The sequence below is a fragment of the Engystomops pustulosus genome, chromosome 10, assembly GCF_040894005.1.
Source record: "Engystomops pustulosus chromosome 10, aEngPut4.maternal, whole genome shotgun sequence".
In the NCBI taxonomy this organism is placed as follows: Eukaryota; Metazoa; Chordata; class Amphibia; order Anura; family Leptodactylidae; genus Engystomops; species Engystomops pustulosus.
This window is the reverse complement of record NC_092420.1, coordinates 12554849-12575254: the sequence shown is the minus strand read 5'-3', so window position 1 is coordinate 12575254 and position 20406 is coordinate 12554849. Positions and strand designations below refer to the sequence as shown.

At 49.5% G+C, this 20406-nt stretch overlaps 1 protein-coding gene across 2 annotated transcripts in view; it reads left to right on the top strand.

Moving 5' to 3' along the window:
* The window catches only part of PLXNB1 (plexin B1), a 100800-nt gene that overhangs the window by 64626 nt on the left and 15768 nt on the right, over positions 1-20406 (top strand). For both annotated transcript variants that reach the window (XM_072128233.1, XM_072128232.1), the window contains exons 3-13: positions 4571-5702; positions 5996-6178; positions 13092-13220; positions 14424-14524; positions 14713-14845; positions 15021-15177; positions 15301-15409; positions 15622-15730; positions 15940-16905; positions 19628-19756; positions 19980-20102. In XM_072128233.1, the coding sequence (XP_071984334.1) occupies positions 4572-5702; positions 5996-6178; positions 13092-13220; positions 14424-14524; positions 14713-14845; positions 15021-15177; positions 15301-15409; positions 15622-15730; positions 15940-16905; positions 19628-19756; positions 19980-20102 (3270 nt within the window). In that variant the 5' untranslated portion in view covers position 4571. The remainder of the gene's footprint in view (positions 1-4570; positions 5703-5995; positions 6179-13091; positions 13221-14423; positions 14525-14712; positions 14846-15020; positions 15178-15300; positions 15410-15621; positions 15731-15939; positions 16906-19627; positions 19757-19979; positions 20103-20406) is intronic.

The following is a 20406-nucleotide window of genomic DNA, read 5'->3' as shown; positions in this document are numbered from 1 at the left end:
AATTTATTGCTCCCTGCTCCGTCACAGCTTTCAATCGTATCGGCATCCGGAAGGCACCAATACAGTAGAAAAAAGGAGGAGAAATGCGTCTTATTATTGTAGCTTCCCCACTTCAGGGTCCCATGAAAGGAAGAGGATAATCCACTGTAAAAACTTTCTTGCTCCTCTTGTAGTCCCAGAGAGCCAAGGATGTGTCGCGTTAATCTAGCATTAAGGTTGGCACGGCCTGGGTGGGGGAATCCTGTATAACAAACTCTGTGCGCGGGGATGGATAGGTGCCCAGAGGGGCGTCGGATGGGGAGAAGGGCCCGGAGGGGCGTCGGATGGGGAGAGGGGCCCGGAGGGGCGTCGGATGGGGAGAGGGGCCCGGAGGGGCGTCGGATGGGGAGAGGGGCCCGGAGGGGCGTCGGATGGGGAGAGGGGCCCGGAGGGGCGTCGGATGGGGAGAGGGGCCCGGAGGGGCGTCGGATGGGGAGAGGGGCCCGGAGGGGCGTCGGATGGGGAGAGGGGCCCGGAGGGGCGTCGGATGGGGAGAGGGGCCCGGAGGGGCGTCGGATGGGGAGAGGGGCCCGGAGGGGCGTCGGATGGGGAGAGGGGCCCGGAGGGGCGTCGGATGGGGAGAGGGGCCCGGAGGGGCGTCGGATGGGGCGAGGGGCCCGGAGGGGCGTCGGATGGGGCGAGGGGCCCGGAGGGGCGTCGGATGGGGCGAGGGGCCCGGAGGGGCGTCGGATGGGGCGAGGGGCCCGGAGGGGCGTCGGATGGGGCGAGGGGCCCGGAGGGGCGTCGGATGGGGCGAGGGGCCCGGAGGGGCGTCGGATGGGGCGAGGGGCCCGGAGGGGCGTCGGATGGGGCGAGGGGCCCGGAGGGGCGTCGGATGGGGCGAGGGGCCCGGAGGGGCGTCGGATGGGGCGAGGGGCCCGGAGGGGCGTCGGATGGGGCGAGGGGCCCGGAGGGGCGTCGGATGGGGCGAGGGGCCCGGAGGGGCGTCGGATGGGGCGAGGGGCCCGGAGGGGCGTCGGATGGGGCGAGGGGCCCGGAGGGGCGTCGGATGGGGCGAGGGGCCCGGAGGGGCGTCGGATGGGGCGAGGGGCCCGGAGGGGCGTCGGATGGGGCGAGGGGCCCGGAGGGGCGTCGGATGGGGCGAGGGGCCCGGAGGGGCGTCGGATGGGGCGAGGGGCCCGGAGGGGCGTCGGATGGGGCGAGGGGCCCGGAGGGGCGTCGGATGGGGCGAGGGGCCCGGAGGGGCGTCGGATGGGGCGAGGGGCCCGGAGGGGCGTCGGATGGGGCGAGGGGCCCGGAGGGGCGTCGGATGGGGCGAGGGGCCCGGAGGGGCGTCGGATGGGGCGAGGGGCCCGGAGGGGCGTCGGATGGGGCGAGGGGCCCGGAGGGGCGTCGGATGGGGCGAGGGGCCCGGAGGGGCGTCGGATGGGGCGAGGGGCCCGGAGGGGCGTCGGATGGGGCGAGGGGCCCGGAGGGGCGTCGGATGGGGCGAGGGGCCCGGAGGGGCGTCGGATGGGGCGAGGGGCCCGGAGGGGCGTCGGATGGGGCGAGGGGCCCGGAGGGGCGTCGGATGGGGCGAGGGGCCCGGAGGGGCGTCGGATGGGGCGAGGGGCCCGGAGGGGCGTCGGATGGGGCGAGGGGCCCGGAGGGGCGTCGGATGGGGCGAGGGGCCCGGAGGGGCGTCGGATGGGGCGAGGGGCCCGGAGGGGCGTCGGATGGGGCGAGGGGCCCGGAGGGGCGTCGGATGGGGCGAGGGGCCCGGAGGGGCGTCGGATGGGGCGAGGGGCCCGGAGGGGCGTCGGATGGGGCGAGGGGCCCGGAGGGGCGTCGGATGGGGCGAGGGGCCCGGAGGGGCGTCGGATGGGGCGAGGGGCCCGGAGGGGCGTCGGATGGGGCGAGGGGCCCGGAGGGGCGTCGGATGGGGCGAGGGGCCCGGAGGGACACAGAGGGATACTAGATAGAAAGATATGGGATAGAAATATGTATTAGTGATGTATATAGAGAGACCTGAAATAGATGGTTAGAGATTGCACATAAGGTTTGGTCTCCTGGGATCAGCACTGGACCAAGTGCCTCTTATGGAATTGTCTATCCTTGTGGTTACTGATGCAATTCCATGCGTGTTGTGTGCAGGGACTATCCTCCCCGGGTGCTGCTGCACTTGTGTCTCTGCCCTGGGATAATCCCCCATACATCCCTCCTCCGGAGATTATACAGGAGATGTCACTATTTTACCTGTTGTCTGATGTGAGCCTGAACGTGTCTGAGCCCGGGACATTATAAGATTAAGCGACGTGCCCAAGGTCACGAGCCCACGAGGAAATCAAACAGACTCAATGACTTCCGACAGACTCATTGTTCTCTATCGGTGCAGATATTGACCGGTGTGCACCTTACAAAGATGTATAACACAAACCCACACACAGGAGATGATATACATGGATAATGTGAGAATATTTACACCTAATCCCACCCAGGTCAACATCTGCAAAGAGTTTGTATGTTCTCTCCGTGTTTGCGTGGGTTTCCTCCGGGTCCTCCGGTTTCCTCCCACACTCCAAAGCATACTGGTAGGGTGATTAGATTGTGAGCCCCATGGGGACAGGGACCAATTTGACAAGCTTTGTGCAGCTCTGCGTAATCAGTGTGCGCTATATAAATAAGGGAATTATTATTATTATTATTACACAAAGGCAAATAATACCTCCATACATTACCCAATAATAGTGCCATATAGTGACCACAGAACAAAATACTGCCAGTAAATATCCTAATAATACTGCCATACAGTGCCTAAACAATACCTCTATATGGTATGCAAATTATACATAGTGACCCTAGAACATATCATATATTTTCTAAATAAAACTACCACTCATAACCTTAATAATACTCCCAAACTATGTCTGAATAATACCTTTCATACCCCATCCATGAATGGTCTGATCAAACATGTGATCCAAATACTACTACCATATAGTGATCTCATAACACATCCATTTTCTACACTATACGGTCATTCCTAGTTCTACTGCCATATAACCATAAAAAATACCTCCATGCACTCTCTAAATAATACTGCCATATAGTGGTCACAAAGTAATACTAGCACAAAGCAGCCACATAAGCCCATTGTGTATTCCTTTCACAATACTGCCAATCGGTACCCAAATAATACTGCTAATATACAGCCTAAATGTTTCCTCCATAGGGTATTCAAATACTACTTCTATATAGTGGTTGTATAATACTGACATACGTTTCCTCAATAATACAGCCATTCAGTGCCCTAATAATTCTACCATAGAGTGCCCAAATAATCCTTCCCAAAATAATACTACCATATTGTGGCTTGGATAACACTATTATATATAACGTTCCTTCATATTACTGCCATTCAGTGCCCTAATAATACTACCGTACCATGCCCAGATTATACTATTCATGTGGTCACATGACATAATACTGCCATATGTTTCCCACAGAACACTGTAGCTTCTGCGTCCATCCTGCATCTTTGATGCGTCTTCCTTGCGGTGCACACTATGTCCTCTTTGAAGAGGTGGCGGCACAGAGGGCTCTTTGATTTGGGCTTAGATTTGTGCGGTTTTGGTAAATTTTCACCGGCAGCTGCACTGGAAAAATCCTGTTTATAGAGGATTGTGCTCCAACATTTCTGCTGCCGGGAGAGAGAATGAGATCTATTCTGCAATGTTAAAGGTGAACACAAAGTTCCATGACTTAAAGGGATATTATATTATTACTATTTAAAGGAAAGGGGTGGTTCGCTTTGTACGATCACTCGCTGACTTCTCTTGCTAGGACTGACATTAATTGGAAGAAATCTTTGGAGCGTTTGAGCAGCAGGTGTGCATTTTTTCAACAGCTCCTCCAGAGGTGAAATGAGGTATTACACTATTCTCAATTAAGGGGAATAGATGAGCAATTTTGATCATGTTTATTAGTAGCCATTAAAAAAAAGAGTTGATAACTGTGAATCATAGATTTATATTCCAAGTGCATTGGGAGCGTGTCCTCACACTGCTGCGCTCCCTGCAGGCAGTGTTTGGTATTGTCCCTGAGTAAATGTTTAATCACACCCAGTGGATATATATTAGAAATATAATTCACATTCTAGGATTTTGGCTTTTCCAAGTGCACTGCGGACGTGTCCTCACACTGCTGTGCTCTTAGCTTATTGTATTGAATTGCTTTCCAGTCCCTAACCACTGCTCTGAGTAACTTCTGTAGTATCTCCTGCTACAGATTTTACTCAGAGCAGAGGTGAAGGACTTTGGGACAGCAAAGTGCTGAGTGCACAGCAGTGTGAGAACACACCCACAGTGCACTTGGAGAAACTGCAGTCCTGTAAAGGTGATGTAAGGACATACCAGGTCCCTTTAGAGTTGGAAATGTTTTTGGAACTGCCATTTACTTGAATGGGAACCCGATTTACCCAAATTCCTGTATGGGGTGTTTGGAATGAATGATATAGTCGTTCCCGGACAAGTTATCCAAAATGACATCTCACGTTTCTGTATGGATTAATATTTAAAATTTTCTCTTGTAGAATGATCACCATGCCACCAGGAACTGTCCTCCTCGCCACCTTGTGTTTTCTCGGCACATCGGTCTCCGGGGCACTCGCCTATGTCACGTTCTCCCAGAACAACACGATGTTCAACCACCTCACCCTGGACGCCAACACGGGGACCCTCTATCTGGGTGCCACAAACTATCTTTACCAGTTAACCGAGGATTTAACGCTTGAGAAGGAACCGGTTCAGACTGGGCCCGTGTTGGACAGTAAGGATTGTTTACCTCCGGTTACCACTGAATGTGCACATGTACAGAACACCAACAACCACAACAAGCTTCTGCTGGTGGTGCCAAGCCAAAAAGAGCTCATCGTCTGCGGAAGTGTCTTTCAAGGTATTTGTGAGAAAAGACTCTTGGGATCGGTCAACGAGGTCCTCTTTAGACCAGAAAGACCGGTAGACTCTCAGTACGTCGCAGCCAACGACCCAAACGTCACCACCGTTGGCTTGGTTGGACTCTCCAAGGATAGTACTCCTCTTTTGTTTGTAGGGAGAGGCTATACCAGTAAGGGAGTAGGTGGCATTCCCCCCATCACCACTCGCAACCTAAACGGGGGAAGTGACTCCCATTCCGTCTTCTCATACGAAGAGACGGCCAAATTAGCCGTAGTCGGGAGACTCTCGGAATACAACCACCACTTTGTCAAAGTTTTCACCCATCGTTCCAATGTGTATTTCCTATTTTATCGCCGTGACTTAAAGTCACCCTCCCGGGAATATAAAACCTACGTCTCCCGTATCTGCCCTGATGACGCCCATTACTATTCCTACGTTGAGTTGCCTCTTAGTTGCCAAATTGGAGACCATAGTCGGAGTTATAACCTTCTTCAGGCCGCCTATGTTGCTCAGCCTGGGGACAAGATGGCGAGGGGGGTCCTAAACACCAATGGTGATGTACTCTTCGCAGTGTTCTCTCAGTGGCACGCAGCTTCCGGGAAAGTCAGTGAAGAATCGGGTTTGTGTTTATATCCTATGGATCTTATCGACCGACGAATCAATCAGACTAGAGATAACTGCTACACCAGGGATGGCAGAAACGAATATGGCAAAGAAGTGGCATATATTGAGTATGATGTGAAGTCAAACTGTGTTCAGCTTCCGTCTGTAAGTATAGTTCGCATCTGTCTGCATGAATACCATACAATTTTATAAAAATATCTTATGTAAAATGTCTTTAGATCCTCGGGGGTGGGGTTTAACCTATGGATTTCTAAAAATGATGTGCCATTTTATGCATGACTCTCTATGGCTGCACATTTTACATATAACCTACAACTTCCTAGTACCCTGTTCAATGACTATGTAGCTCCTCATGGGCGGAGCATATAAGTTTTGAAGATTCTCAGAGGCGGGGCATAACCTAGGATACTCTTTTTTTTAATCTCCCTTGTTTGCAGGATACATTAGATGCTTATCCCTGTGGCTCAGACCACACTCCAAGCCCCATGGCAAGTTGGGATCCCCTGGATGCTGCTCCAGTTTTTGAGAGTCCAGATGCTCGACTTACCTCCATTGCTGTCAACGTAGAAGAAGAACACACAATTGCATTTATTGGTGACAGTAAGGGACACCTAAACAAGGTAGGTGACCACAATGCAAGGTAATTGACTAGATGTGGTCCATATGATACGTTTCAAAATAAGTGACCCCTGGACCTGGGATCTATCCCCTGTACTTACCAAAATGATTGATTACACTGGTCCATGCTTCCTATCCTTCCATTCCTATCCAGACAATAGCTCCCCCCTTCCTCATGTTATAATTGGTACATGCCATGGGAGTAGCGGGTGCACAACCCTCTTAGCAGATCTGAAGATAAGGGGATAATTGAACCATGTACCTCCGCCGCTCCGCCACCTTTCAATTTTAATTGTTCATTTAGGCTTAAATTACTTTATATGCAAATACATGCAGATAAAGGAGTCAGCGATCCGCGGACCTGCAGGAATTTTCAATTTCAATTTGACGCCTGCAAACATGACTTTTTTTTTTTTAAAGAATGGAAACTTTACTTTTTTAATTTCAATTAGCTATTGTATCAACCAGGACAACATTTGTATGCACGTACCTCCCTGCAGTACAATCAATGGGGAAGGGGGTCCCAATTTCAGGACCCCCAGTGATGGTATCTTCCACATGCATACCTTTCAGAAGAATGCAAAATCTGTACCAGTGCCCAGACTATAATGTGCTGTATATTGTACTGGTCTCATTATATGGGGGCCACCCAAGGCACCTGCACCCTCTGCACTCCTCAAGGTATGCCTCTGCACTCCTCAAGTTACGCCCCCTGCACCCTCTGCACTCCTCAAGTTACGCCCCCTGCACCCTCTGCACTCCTCAAGTTACGCCCCCTGCACCCTCTGCACTCCTCAAGTTACGCCCCCTGCACCCTCTGCACTCCTCAAGTTACGCCCCCTGCACCCACTGCACTCCTCAAGTTACGCCCCCTGCACCCTCTGCACTCCTCAAGTTACGCCCCCTGCACCCTCTGCACTCCTCAAGTTACGCCCCCTGCACCCTCTGCACTCCTCAAGTTACGCCCCCTGCACCCTCTGCACTCCTCAAGTTACGCCCCCTGCACCCTCTGCACTCCTCAAGTTACGCCCTCTGCACTCCTCAAGTTACGCCCCCTGCACCCTCTGCACTCCTCAAGTTACGCCCCCTGCACCCTCTGCACTCCTCAAGTTACGCCCCCTGCACCCTCTGCACTCCTCAAGTTACGCCCCCTGCACCCTCTGCACTCCTCAAGTTACGCCCCCTGCACCCTCTGCACTCCTCAAGTTACGCCCCCTGCACCCTCTGCACTCCTCAAGTTACGCCCCCTGCACCCACTGCACTCCTCAAGTTACGCCCCCTGCACCCTCTGCACTCCTCAAGTTACGCCCCCTGCACCCTCTGCACTCCTCAAGTTACGCCCTCTGCACCCTCTGCACTTCTCAAGTTACGCCCCCTGCACCCTCTGCACTCCTCAAGTTACGCCCCCTGCACCCTCTGCACTCCTCAAGTTACGCTCCCTGCACCCTCTGCACTCCTCAAGTTACGCCCCCTGCACCCTCTGCACTCCTCAAGTTACGCCCCCTGCACCCTCTGCACTCCTCAAGTTACGCCCCCTGCACCCTCTGCACTCCTCAAGTTACGCTCCCTGCACCCTCTGCACTCCTCAAGTTACGCCCTCTGCACTCCTCAAGTTACGCCCCCTGCACCCTCTGCACTCTTCAAGTTGCGGCCCCTGCACTCCTCACGTTGCGGCCCCCTGCACTCCTCACGTTGCGGCCCCCTGCACTCCTCACGTTGCGGCCCCCTGCACTCCTCACGTTGCGGCCCCCTGCACTCCTCACGTTGCGGCCCCCTGCACTCCTCACGTTGCGGCCCCCTGCACTCCTCACGTTGCGGCCCCCTGCACTCCTCACGTTGCGGCCCCCTGCACTCCTCACGTTGCGGCCCCCTGCACTCCTCACGTTGCGGCCCCCTGCACTCCTCACGTTGCGCCCCCTGCGGATCAAATATGCAAAAATGTTCTCCTCAATCCACAATCAATATTCTCATGAGTTTTTTTTCTTCTAAAAGCATTGCCCTACAGCAAGAACCCTCTGAGAAGACCATGACTAGAAGGACCCCTCGTCCCCCTTTAAATTTTCCACACTATATGTACTGGTAAATAATTAGTGTATCATGGTCCTCCCCTTTAAATCAAGATTTATCATGAATTTGTTTCGGTGCAGGTGTATTTTGCTATATGCACACTGCCCCCTATTGGTACTAGATGATATTATAGCTCAGCGACATTCCCTTATCTACAATACCAGATGTAGCCTGAATATAACGGTGGCGCTGTTTCACTTACACTTTTCTTTTTTTATTAATGTCATTGCACACAAATCAGAAGACCAATCTGTCAATCATCTATTTACACCTCAGAATCCAGACCAGTGTGGCCCCAGGGAAGCGCTGGCCCCTATTAGTGAAACTATGACCTTTTCCTGTTGGGGAAAATTCCACATTAATCCGGTCATCTGTAGCAAGGTCGCAGTGATATTGTGTTGTTTTCCAGCTTGTCACTGACCGCATTGCCTTTAAGCAGCTAATTTGTGCTTGAGCGAATTCCTGGTGCCTGCTCACCTGGATCAAATTGTATTACAGCAATTTCTTGTTCACACCAGGGATTCGGGCTTAAATTTCTCGAGCACTTGATGATGATGTCAGCGTTGGATTATAAACCCTACTTAATTATTATATTAAAGGGGTTGTAACTGATTGGGGGAAAAAAAAAGATAGAATAGCGCCTCCCTTGCTAACAGGCCGTGATTGGTATTGCAGCTCATCCCCATTACAATAAAACCATTTTACATCTAATATTTGGAATCTGGAATGTCCGATAATCCAGCACGAATTATTTCCAGAATATTCCTCTCCTAGTGCACCTCTTCTTTATAATTATGGACGTGTTTTACATATTTTCCCTCATCCCGATGCTCCATGAATTATTCCAGTCCCGCTCTCCATAAATAGGTCATGTGGGGAGGGATTTTATTTCCGCATCTTTGACAGGACAGAATATTTCTATGAATTAATACAGCATTATATTTAATTTACAGTAATCCCTTCAGGCGATGCGACCTGAGCTGTGAATAAATGCTAAATTCTAGCTAATGGCCCCTAATCGCATGGAAATACGGACCTAATAAGCAAATATTCGGAAGCGCTGTCCTGGGACTTGGGACTAGGGGACCTTTCCCCTCTCCTCCTGGAATGGGAAAGTCCAGCATTAGGTTTACTTTGAAATGTCCCTGTTATGCAAATGTATGTAAATATTACAAGTCCCGCCCCTGAGGTTCCATGTACAATGGAATTTAAGAATGTAAAGAAGAAGGGACCCCACTGGGAAGATGTTTGTGCTATGTTATCTCTTGCCCCCCTATAGAATGCAAATACTTGACTCTCCATTGTGTTTTGCCACTAAAGCATGTCCACGGTGGGACCACGTGGGGTAAGATTTTCACCAAATGAATTGCCCAGAAACTAATGAAATAGATGGATACATAGATGGATACATAGATGGATACATAATGCTGAATGAACCAGTCACAAGCAGCTATTGATATTTAGAGACCAGGGTGCATCGGTCTGCAGAGAAACCTGTATAATGGTGTTGGGTGATGAGGGATCACATAGACAGGAGGAGAAATCAGTGGAGGTTTAGAGAAAAGAAAATGAAAGTTACATGCAGTTAGGGGAATGTGCTAGACCTGCCTGAAAATATGGGCTTTTAGGGTTTGATTGTTAGGCATTAGCCTGATAGGTGGAGGTAGTGCATCCCAGAGAAAAGGTGCAGCTTGGGAGAAGTCCTGGAGATGTGAGTGGGAGGGTAGAATTAAGGAAAAGAGTAATCTTCGAACACTGGAGGATGGATGAGCATGGGCTGGGCCATAGACCGAGGTGAGGGCAAGGTGCAGCGCTGTGCAGATTTTTGTGGATGAGGGTGATATGAATTGAAGATAATGGGCAGCCAGTGCAGTGTCTACACGGATTCCTCCAGTCTGTGTCGGCGTCTGGCTTGCTAGACACGTCTGGCGGCTGCATTAAGAATAGATTGTAGAGGAGAGAGTTTAGTGAGTGGAAGACTGATAAGTAGGGAGTCACAGCGGTCGAGACTGGAGTGGATCAGTGCGACAAATAGGGTTTTAGAGGTTTCCATGGTCAAGAAAGGACGGATTCTAGAAATGTTTTTGAAGTTGAAGCGGCAAGAGCGAGCAAGAGATCGTATGTAAGAGGTCAGAGTCGGGGATGAATCTAAACGCTCTGCTGCCTGAGGCTATAGAATGGCGCCATCTCCGCCCCATCCACAAATGTATCAGATTTTTTATTAGATGGGTTCTCCATGCAATGTCTCCCACCTATGCTGACATCTGCTGTGCAGAGACACTATTTTTGGGTGTCAAGTCCTTCCTTATAACCGTTAACTCTGCCCCTGATGTTTGTGCTGCCTGAGGCTCAACTCGCCTTATGGATGGTACCACCCTGTGTCCAACACAACCCCAGGAACTGCTATCTAGATTCTAGAATCTATCTATTAGGAATTACCCTGATAGTTCGAGGTAGCGCATTCCAGAGAAAAGGTGCAGCAGGTGCGATCTATCTTCTAGAATCTAGATGGCAGGTCTGCGGTCCTGGGTTTGTTGCAACCTGACCAGGGTGGGACCATCCATAAGGCGAGTTGAGCCTCAGGAGCAGAGTTAACGGTTATTACGGTTATAGGGCACATTTACTTACCTGGTCCTGTCGCGATCCCTCGGTGCGTTGTCCGACGAGGGTTCGGGTCTGCCGCAATTCACTAAGCTTGTGTGCCCGATATCCTGCATCCGTCGCTTCTGCCCCGAGGTCCGCCGGAGTTCACCACCTTCTTCCCGGTGTATGTGAGTGCTTGATCTTGCGACACAAATACTTTTTTAAATTCCCCGGTTTGTCCGGATCTGTTGGACAACGGCCCACCCCCCCATTTCTGTCGCGTGCAAGCCAATCCGATCGCATGGGCCGCAATCCCGGGGCAATTCGGTGCAAATCGGAAGTCGATGAAAATGCGTCCGACGGACCCTTAGCAAATGAGCCCCAATGTGTTTATTTCTTCTCCTACTCTCGATATAAAGTTTGCACTAAAGGATGTGACTATTTCTGAACAGCCGGGACTTTATGCACATTTTATATTCCTAAAATTTGGAGTTTTTGGCACCAGCAATGACCTATGTGACCTCCGTCATTCATGTAAATACATTACGTCTTATGGAGAACCATGAATCCCGTGGCAGACGTCCTTCACATCCTATAACCTGATAACGCGACTTACCTTTTACTCTGGTCGATTACCTACATGCACAGAGTCACTTTGTATAAGGTTTATCCTGTGTCTCTTTATCCTCTCTGTGACATATACGATGCTGAGTTGTGTAGGACATCGCTCTCGGGGTTGGGAGTTAATTGTTACGGCTACCGAGCACTTTCTAATTCACGGCACGGCCGCCTCGCCACCGTACGGATTACGTGCCGTAACTTTATAAAACATTGTCGCTGTTATTTTCTGGTTTATTAATTTTTTTTTTTTTTAAGCCGATGCTGCGCTGCCACCTAGTGGTGAGATGTGAGACTGAAGGTCCTGCTCAAGGTCGAGTAAACCTGACTATCCACAGAGAACATCCTTGTAGCTCCGGCATGATGGATGGTCCGGGGCTGGCGCTGGCATCTAAGGGGCGACAAATGAGGAATAACTGGAGATGGTGACATTCTGTCTCTAGACGTTACGATGGCTTGTCTAATTATTTCCAGGGTGTCACCAGCTTTAAGGACAAGGCAATTTGCTGGATGACGCTACTTCTCCCTAGCAACAAGCAAGTCCGTAAGGAATATTGCGCTGTGTCTGCGCATCTTTCCATTGTCTCGGATTAACGATCCTATAATGACACAAAGACCAATGTATCCTTCCATGGGATTCACAAAGGTCATAGGGCACTGCCTTGGTGCATGTGGCATTCCCATAGAGTTTAGGGGAGCTTCAGGAAACTGTGTGCAGTGAGCTCCCCCTAGTGGTAGTGCTGATAACCAAAACTTTTTATTCCCTTTCCGGGTCTGGTGTACTTCTGCACCTGTTCTAGTTTGTTCTGTGGACAATAAATCCAGAAATCGGTCAATGGAAAATGATCCTTAGGCTCAATTCACATTGGGGATTTGCCTTCTAATCGGTCCCATATTCATTTCAATGTGAGGCAGTTGCTGATTTTATTCTACCTCTGCATTTCTCCAATTATATAACTTAATGATTTGCTTCCAAACTGAAACCTTGATTTTCCTCTACAAATTCCTTCATGTGAACAAACCCTTAAATGAAATCTACCACAAGGTCATGATGCACAAGGCCCTGCGACTGTGATAATCTTCTTGTATTTGTTATCCATGACCTCCTTCCTTCTAATTGTAAAATTGTGCTAATGAGCTTGAAGGGCTGTTACTTAAGCCTCTCTATGATGTAGCTTCATGGGCTGTTAGACTGTGCAATGAGAGCTGCCCCCCTCCCCCTGACTATGTGAGATTACAGTAGGTGGAGGGGGGAAGGGAAGACAGTGTAACAGCCTGTGAAGGTACAGCACGGAGAGGATTTGGTAACCTATCCCAGAGCCCTTCTGGCTCATAAGCATAATTTAAAAGTTGATTTTAGAAGGAAGGAGGCCATGGATAACAAATATAAGAAGATACCACAGTCCCGGTGCCTGGTTTACCATGATGGATTTTGAGGAATATCAGATGTTTGCAAAAAGCAGGGCTCAGATTATAGAGCAGAACACGTGACTACAAGTTCTGACTACAAAGGATATGTTTGCAGTCTGTTACCATGGACACGGATAGGTCTTCACAGAAAATGGGAGTAATTTTAGGGGTTTTTTTGTCATATTTTGATCTCTTCTTTAAATCACTTGTATGACATTGTCATTTTTCCATCTTCAGGTCTACCTTGGGAGTAACAATGATGCCCGGCTGTATGCCAGCGTGCCCACCCAATCCAACACCGCTGTTTCTGCAGACTTGTTGTTTGATCAGCCAGAAAAACATCTGTACATCATGACCCAGTCCACGGTAAGGACCAATCGCAGGACCGCCTCAGTCACATGGTCAGTGGGTCCTTCTGGTCCCCAAAACTGTGAACTCCTATAACTAGACAGATATGTCATGCCGGATTGTAGGAAAGCTGGGTGGTGATTTTTTTTTTCTGGGGCAGATTCTTTAAATGAGATTTAAAGTGAACCAGTCACCAGGATTGTCATTTTAGCTGGTGACACCGTGTGGTGAGTCCTGGGAGGGGGAGGGCAGCTGCAGCCATGGTGTGCCTGTCTCTGTCTCCCCTCCTCCATATTCATGCAGCTCCCTCCCCACTTCTTGTCATGTGCATTGAGCAGGCAGGGGAGGGAGGATGGATGAGGAGACACAGGCGCACACAGGCTGCAGCTGACCCTCTCCCGGGACTCACCACACGCTGCTGGCAGGGAGCTTAGGCTATTAGAACTTGTTATCGGCTAAACATACCATTCCTGGTGACAGGTTCCCTTTGACTGGAAGGGAAATTTAGGCAAGAATTCATCCAGATAGACCCCTAATGGGACTAGTTCTGTAAATATAATTAGGTTGTACTTTAAAGTGTGATGTTCTTATTACTAATTTTCTGTTGTAAATATTGCCCACATCAAGTCCTAGAATCGGGTACATAATAATATTGTAATAATATTGCTTTTTGGCGCCCTCTGCTGAGCTCAAAGGGAAATGTGATGTGCATGTTATTGCCCAAAATACAAGCCAAGCAGAATTACTATTACTAAAATCATAGATATGACAGTAAAGCAACATTTTAGGGTATAGAACCCAATCCTCACTGTATAATATTCATTATACAGGCAGTTCCTGGGTTACGTACAAGATAGGTTCCATAGGTTTGTTCTTAAGTTCAATTTGTATGTAAGTCGGAACTGTATGTTTTATTATTGTGGCTCCAGACAAAAAATTTTTTTTGCCCCAGTGACAATTGGGTTTTTAATTTTTTTTTTTTTGCTGTAATTGAACCAAGGATTATCCATGAAGCTTCATTACAGACACCTTACAGCTGATCATTGCAGTCTGGGACTATAGTAACATCCAGAGAGGTCACCAGAGGTCACAGGGGGCAGAGGGGTCCGTCTGTAACTAGAGGTTGTCTGTAGGTCGGGTGTCCTTAAGTAGGGGACCGCCTGTACTCTGTTACTTATAATTCTCATTGATATGTTCTGATATCTTTAACCCTTTATTTAGGTCACAAAGTTGCCCCTTTCAGACTGTTCCCAGCACACAGACTGCTCGTCCTGCCTCGCCTCCAGGGATCCGTACTGCGGCTGGTGTGTTCTCCACGGGAAGTAAGTTTTACCCCAATATATTTTGGTTTTGGCCTCTTGTAATAACACTGTATGTGAAGGGAGTCCATGAAATGAACTTTACTACTAGGTCATCATGCCAAAAAAAGTAGTTTTCACAAACTTTTGTTGATGACTCATTTCTGCTGGTGAAGGGGAGAATGTGACGTCCTCTGTTTTACCTGGCACAGGTGTAGCCGCAGACACGAGTGCCTGCGCTCAGGGGAGAAGAATCAGTGGCTCTGGGCTCATGATGAGGACCAGCGATGCCTGATGGTGGAGTCTCTAACGCCAGCAAATATCAGCAAAGAAGAGAAGAGGAACGTGAGTATTCGGCTCGGGTACAACTATGGCGGCTGTAGGTTCTGGATATTAATTTATAATAGAGCAGATTATGTACAACCTGACTACGACTACGGCTGATATCTGGTTGTGAGGAGACAATATAGTCGTGATAAGGCATTGGGTACATTGTTTCTGTTATCTTTTATCCTCCCAGATCTTCCTGTCCATCCCAGATTTACCATCTCTGTACCAAGAGGAATCCTACTCCTGTTTCTTTGAAGATTTTGAGAGCCGAGCAGTCAGGACTGAGTCTGGAGTCATGTGTCCGTCTCCCGACCCCAGCAAAGCTCCAGCCATCAAAGTGGGCACAGGTCAGTGGCAGCTTCTGATATTTAGGGGAACACGTGTAGGGCCCAGAGATTCTGAGCTCGGTGCTGCCCCCTGCTGTGTAATTCTGGATTTATAATCTGGGTCACTATGTGCTTTACTTGCAGATCATGTGCGGCTCCGACTGCAGCTCCAGTTTGGGGCAGTGACCATCACCACGGCAGAGTTCACCTTTTATGACTGTACAGCAGTCGCCCAACTCTACAAGAACTCCCCGTGAGTATGAGGACTAAGGTGTAGCCTACGTGTACCCATCCACCTACCTGTACACAGAATACCTAGCCAGCTAGTCAGATAGAAGACAGATTACACATGGCAGACTGGGTAATGGATGGATAGTATAATAGACGTACGTATAGATAACTATGTAATTGGAAAAGATTTACATTTGCTTAACTGTGGATTCTCTTTGTTTGTGCAAATATCAGGTGTCGTGGATGTGTTAGTAGTGACTGGGGATGTAACTGGTGCATTCACCAACATGTCTGCACCCACAAAGCCACATGTGAGGAAGGGACAATCATTTACAATAAGTTGGTAAGTGCTTTACTATTCTGTCTGTCTATATATATAACATCTCCATCTATTCTGTCTGTCTCTCCTGCCTGTCTGTCTCTCCTGCCTGTCTGTCTCTCCTGCCTGTCTGTCTCTCCTGCCCGTCTGTCTCTCGGATCTCTCTCTCGTTTTCCTCAGTCATAAAAATTTCTACCCTTACTTAGTGTTGTAATGTGTCTCTCCATTACTAGGCTCAGTTTTCAGCACCAGAACCAGAGCCAACTCCCATCTTTGTACCAGAACCAGAGCCAACATCCACGGTTGTCCCCACCACCACATTTCTAACCACCACCCCAAGTCCTACTCCCGAGGCAACTACCACCACCACAACCACAACTGCTGCTCCCACGACGACACCTACCGTCATAGAGACCACGCCTACTACTGTCCCTACCACTGTACCGACCACCACAACCACCACTGTCACAACCACCGTGCCTACAACAACAGTCCCTACCACCACCACCACCCCTGAACCGGAGCCCACAACCATCACCACCACCACTCTAGAAGCCACTACTGAGGAACCTACTCCAGAACTAACAACTGAGCCTCCAACGGAGGAGCCCACCAGCCTTCCAACCACAGTGCCGACCACTGTACCCATAGACGTTGTCACCACCCCAGTTGTCACAGATGCTACCACCCTCTCTGTCACTTCTGAAGTTGATATGACTGAAGAGCTTTGGACAACTGAGAGCCCAACCACAACCACAACCATACCTGAAGACATCACTGTGCCCCCGTTGGTCCAGGCACCTACCACATTTGATAATGAGAGTGAGATAACTTGGGTGACGACCACCCTTCTACCACCGCCAGAGGAATTTACTTCTGCCGTCCCACCTATAGCAACCACTCAACAAATATTTGATATTCCTTCAATGCCCGACTTTCCTGATGATCTAGAAACTGAGATTCCTGACACAGAGGAGCCGCCCACCATAGTAATGGAGGAACGGGGAAAAGAAAGCTTGGACCACACGGAATCGGACGACTGGATGGACTCCACCACCATGGAAAATGACACCACGTCCTTCTCCGCTTCCACCATCCTCTCTGGTGATGGAGACGTGGAGGGAACATCTCCTCACTTTCCTACAGTAATCGGACCGGACATGGATTATCAGTTCGATGATCCAGGATTTATTGAACTGGTGAGACTTGCCATTTCATTAAAACTCTTATTGTATATTTTTCAATTTATAAAATATATATGCAAGTGTAAATTTGAGTCCCTATAACAGTGATGGCAAACCTTTTGGAGACTGAGTGCCCAAACTACAACCAAAATCCACTTATTTACTGTGAAGTGCCAACATGGCATTTTAAGCAGTAACTTATTGCTCCCTGTTCTTCCACATCTTTCAATTGGCAAATTCAGTCTACCATTGTAGCTTCTCTCCAGGGTCTCTCTGTACAGTAAGAGTGGTGGGTCCAGCAGGAGGACCTCCAAAGATACTGCAGTTCTGTCAGCACCTTCTCACTTTTCCCGCAGTTCCAAACAGTCAATGAAGTGTCACTTTAAAATAGCCCTGAGAGCAGCATCTCATAAGTAGCCTGTGACTGCAGAAAGATTTGGTGGATTTGGGCCTGTTTGGTGAACCCTGTCCTGCAGTGATGGCCTGATTGCCCACAGAAAGGCCTCCGAGTGCCACCTCTGGCACCCGTACCATAGGTTCGCCACCACTGCCCTATAATGTCCATCAACCCCTTAATCTGTAATTATTCTTGGACGTGCCGAGCAGGAGAGCTGTGTAATCATACCTATTATGTAAGGGACATGTTATTAGTAGCAGCAGGACTGTGATGTATAGATTTATATTCCAGGATTGTACGAGGGATGTGTCCTCACACTGCTGTGCTCTTAGTGCTCAGTACTGAACTACTACATGGTCCCTTGCCTTTGTTATGAGTAAAAGGTGTAGCAAGATGCAAGTTGCATTTTGGAAACATGAATGCAGGGAGGGAGGGCTGGAAAGATGGAGGGATGCAAAGATGGATGGATGGATGGAGGGAGGGAGGGATGCAAGGATGGACGGAAGGAGGGAGGGATGACAGGATGGAGGAAGGAAGGGAGTGATGCAAACATGGATGGATGGAGGGAGAGTTGCAAAGATGGATGGAGGGAGAGGGGATGCAAAGATGGATGGAGGGAGGGGGAAGGATGCCTGGATGGAGGGAGGGGGAAGGATGCCTGGATGGAGGGAGGGATGGATGCCTAGATGGATGGAGGGAGAGAGGGATGCCTAGATGGATGGAGGGAGAGAGGGATGCCTAGATGGATGGAGGGAGAGAGGGATGCCTAGATGGATGGATGGATGGATGGAGGGAGAGAGGGATGCCTAGATGGATGGAGGGAGGGAGGGATGCCTAGATGGATGGAGGGAGGGAGGGATGCCTAGATGGATGGAGGGAGGGATGCCTAGATGGATGGAGGGAGGGATGCCTAGATGGATGGAGGGAGAGAGGGATGCCTAGATGGATGGAGGGAGGGAGAGAGGGATGCCTAGATGGATGGAGGGAGGGAGGGAGGGATGCCTAGATGGATGGAGGGAGGGAGGGAGGGAGGGATGCCTAGATGGATGGAGGGAGGGAGGGAGGGATGCCTAGATGGATGGAGGGAGGGAGAGAGGGATGCCTAGATGGATGGAGGGAGGGAGGGAGGGATGCCTAGATGGATGGAGGGAGGGAGGGAGGGATGCCTAGATGGATGGAGGGAGGGAGGGAGGGATGCCTAGATGGATGGAGGGAGGGAGGGATGCCTAGATGGATGGAGGGAGGGATGCCTAGATGGAGGGAGGGAGGGATGCCTAGATGGATGGCGGGAGGGAGGGATGCCTAGATGGATGGAGGGAGGGAGGGAGGGATGCCTAGATGGATGGAGGGAGGGAGGGAGGGATGCCTAGATGGATGGAGGGAGGGAGGGATGCCTAGATGGATGGAGGGAGGGAGGGATACCAAGATGGATGGATGGAGAGAGAGCGGGAAATGAGATGAGCAGTACTGGTGGTTACAAAGAGGGGTATCTTGCTCTTCAGATATCCAAACTTTACTCATACATACAATTTCAATAGACATTGTACACTACTTCATTTCCCCTGTGGTGGCGCTGTAGAGAAACTGAACACTTGTTCCTAGCTTTGTCCACCGTTAAGAGCCGTTTATGGGTTAGTTTACGAGAGCTGGTACCTGCTCTTAAAGACACATTAAATGTTTCAGTTTCAGTAAAAGTTTCTCCTTTTGAAAGGCGGCCATAAAATTTACAAGAGTGTCTTCCGTTGTGAGGATGAGGAACTGCAGATTTATTGAAGAAGTTTTGTGTATAATTGATAGTAGCGTGGCATACAATGCCCGGGCTCCAGCTTGGCAGCGCCACTGTAAAGGATTGTTAACGTATTGAGGGCTTTGCAGGGAAGCCAGCTGGCTCACGCTGAGGACAATTATGAGCTGGGACACATTATATGAGATCTCCCTGGCAATGCTCATCCCACTGCCAGGGCAGTCAGCTGGCACCGAGACTCCATGTCTCCGACAAGACTGTGTTCAAGGACAGTGTCGCTTAGGTGGATGCCAGAGACCCTGTTAAACAAGAAGGTCTAGCAGATCGGGTTAAAAGGTGTGATATTACTATGTGAAACTCTGTAATGGTCAATAGAAAACCCCAAATCCCCTGCTTAGACATGATGATAAAATTATGCATTCCTGCTGCCACCACTAGGGGGAGCTTTGGATTACAACATACTAACAACACCGTTCCTGTTGAGCTCCTGAGCTCCCTCTAGTGGGGGCTGCCTATAGACAGCGTTTCATGTGTGTACATTTCCATTGAAATTTTGGAGATCAAATCTTTACAGATTTTTTTTTTTTTCTTTCTAGAATAAAGAGGAACTCTTCTGGGGTCCGGATGCTTGTCCCTGTGTGCACAGTATTCAGAGCCCCTCATTACTGCCAGTCAATGTGGAACGGAAAATAACATTAGTGGGAAAGAACTTCCACCATTACCAGGTAAACCCAACGTTCTTATGAGTAATGCTAAATGTTTGGGGGATTTTTCGATGATTATTTGTTCCTTCTTGCCTATGGGCCCATAGGATTCTGTTGTTGAGGAGGTAAAAGAAATTTGACTTCTACTTTAGAAAGCAAGAGTTCTCGTGAAGATTTTTTTGGGGGGGGATTCCATGTGTTTTTGAAAATGACTATCCTGACCCCATCTGATGTTATCTTCCAGGATTCCCAGTGGGACTATGAGTGTGTCCTTATCCTGGAAGGCCGGACGCTCATCACTGATGCCTTTGTGGAGATGGATACCATGGACCAGTCCAGTTATTACATTACATGTCAGCTACACCAAGTAAGAACACTGGAAAAATAAAAAAATAAAAAATCTGATGGGCAAGGGTCCAAAATTCAAGGGCAACTACGAGGCCAGCAGCTATTTTAAATGTCCTCCTGTTACAGTGTCCATAGCAAGCCAAGATGTCCACCAGTCAACAGAGACCAGATTTGACATCAATCCAGCACGGGTTATGACCCATTTGGTTGTAATTGGTTCTTTTTGGGGCAAGAATGTGGCCCATCACAGTCCATTTCATTTCACGAGGAGACCTAAAAGAGCTTGTTCTCTTTTGTCAACTGTTGGGTTCATTTAGATATAT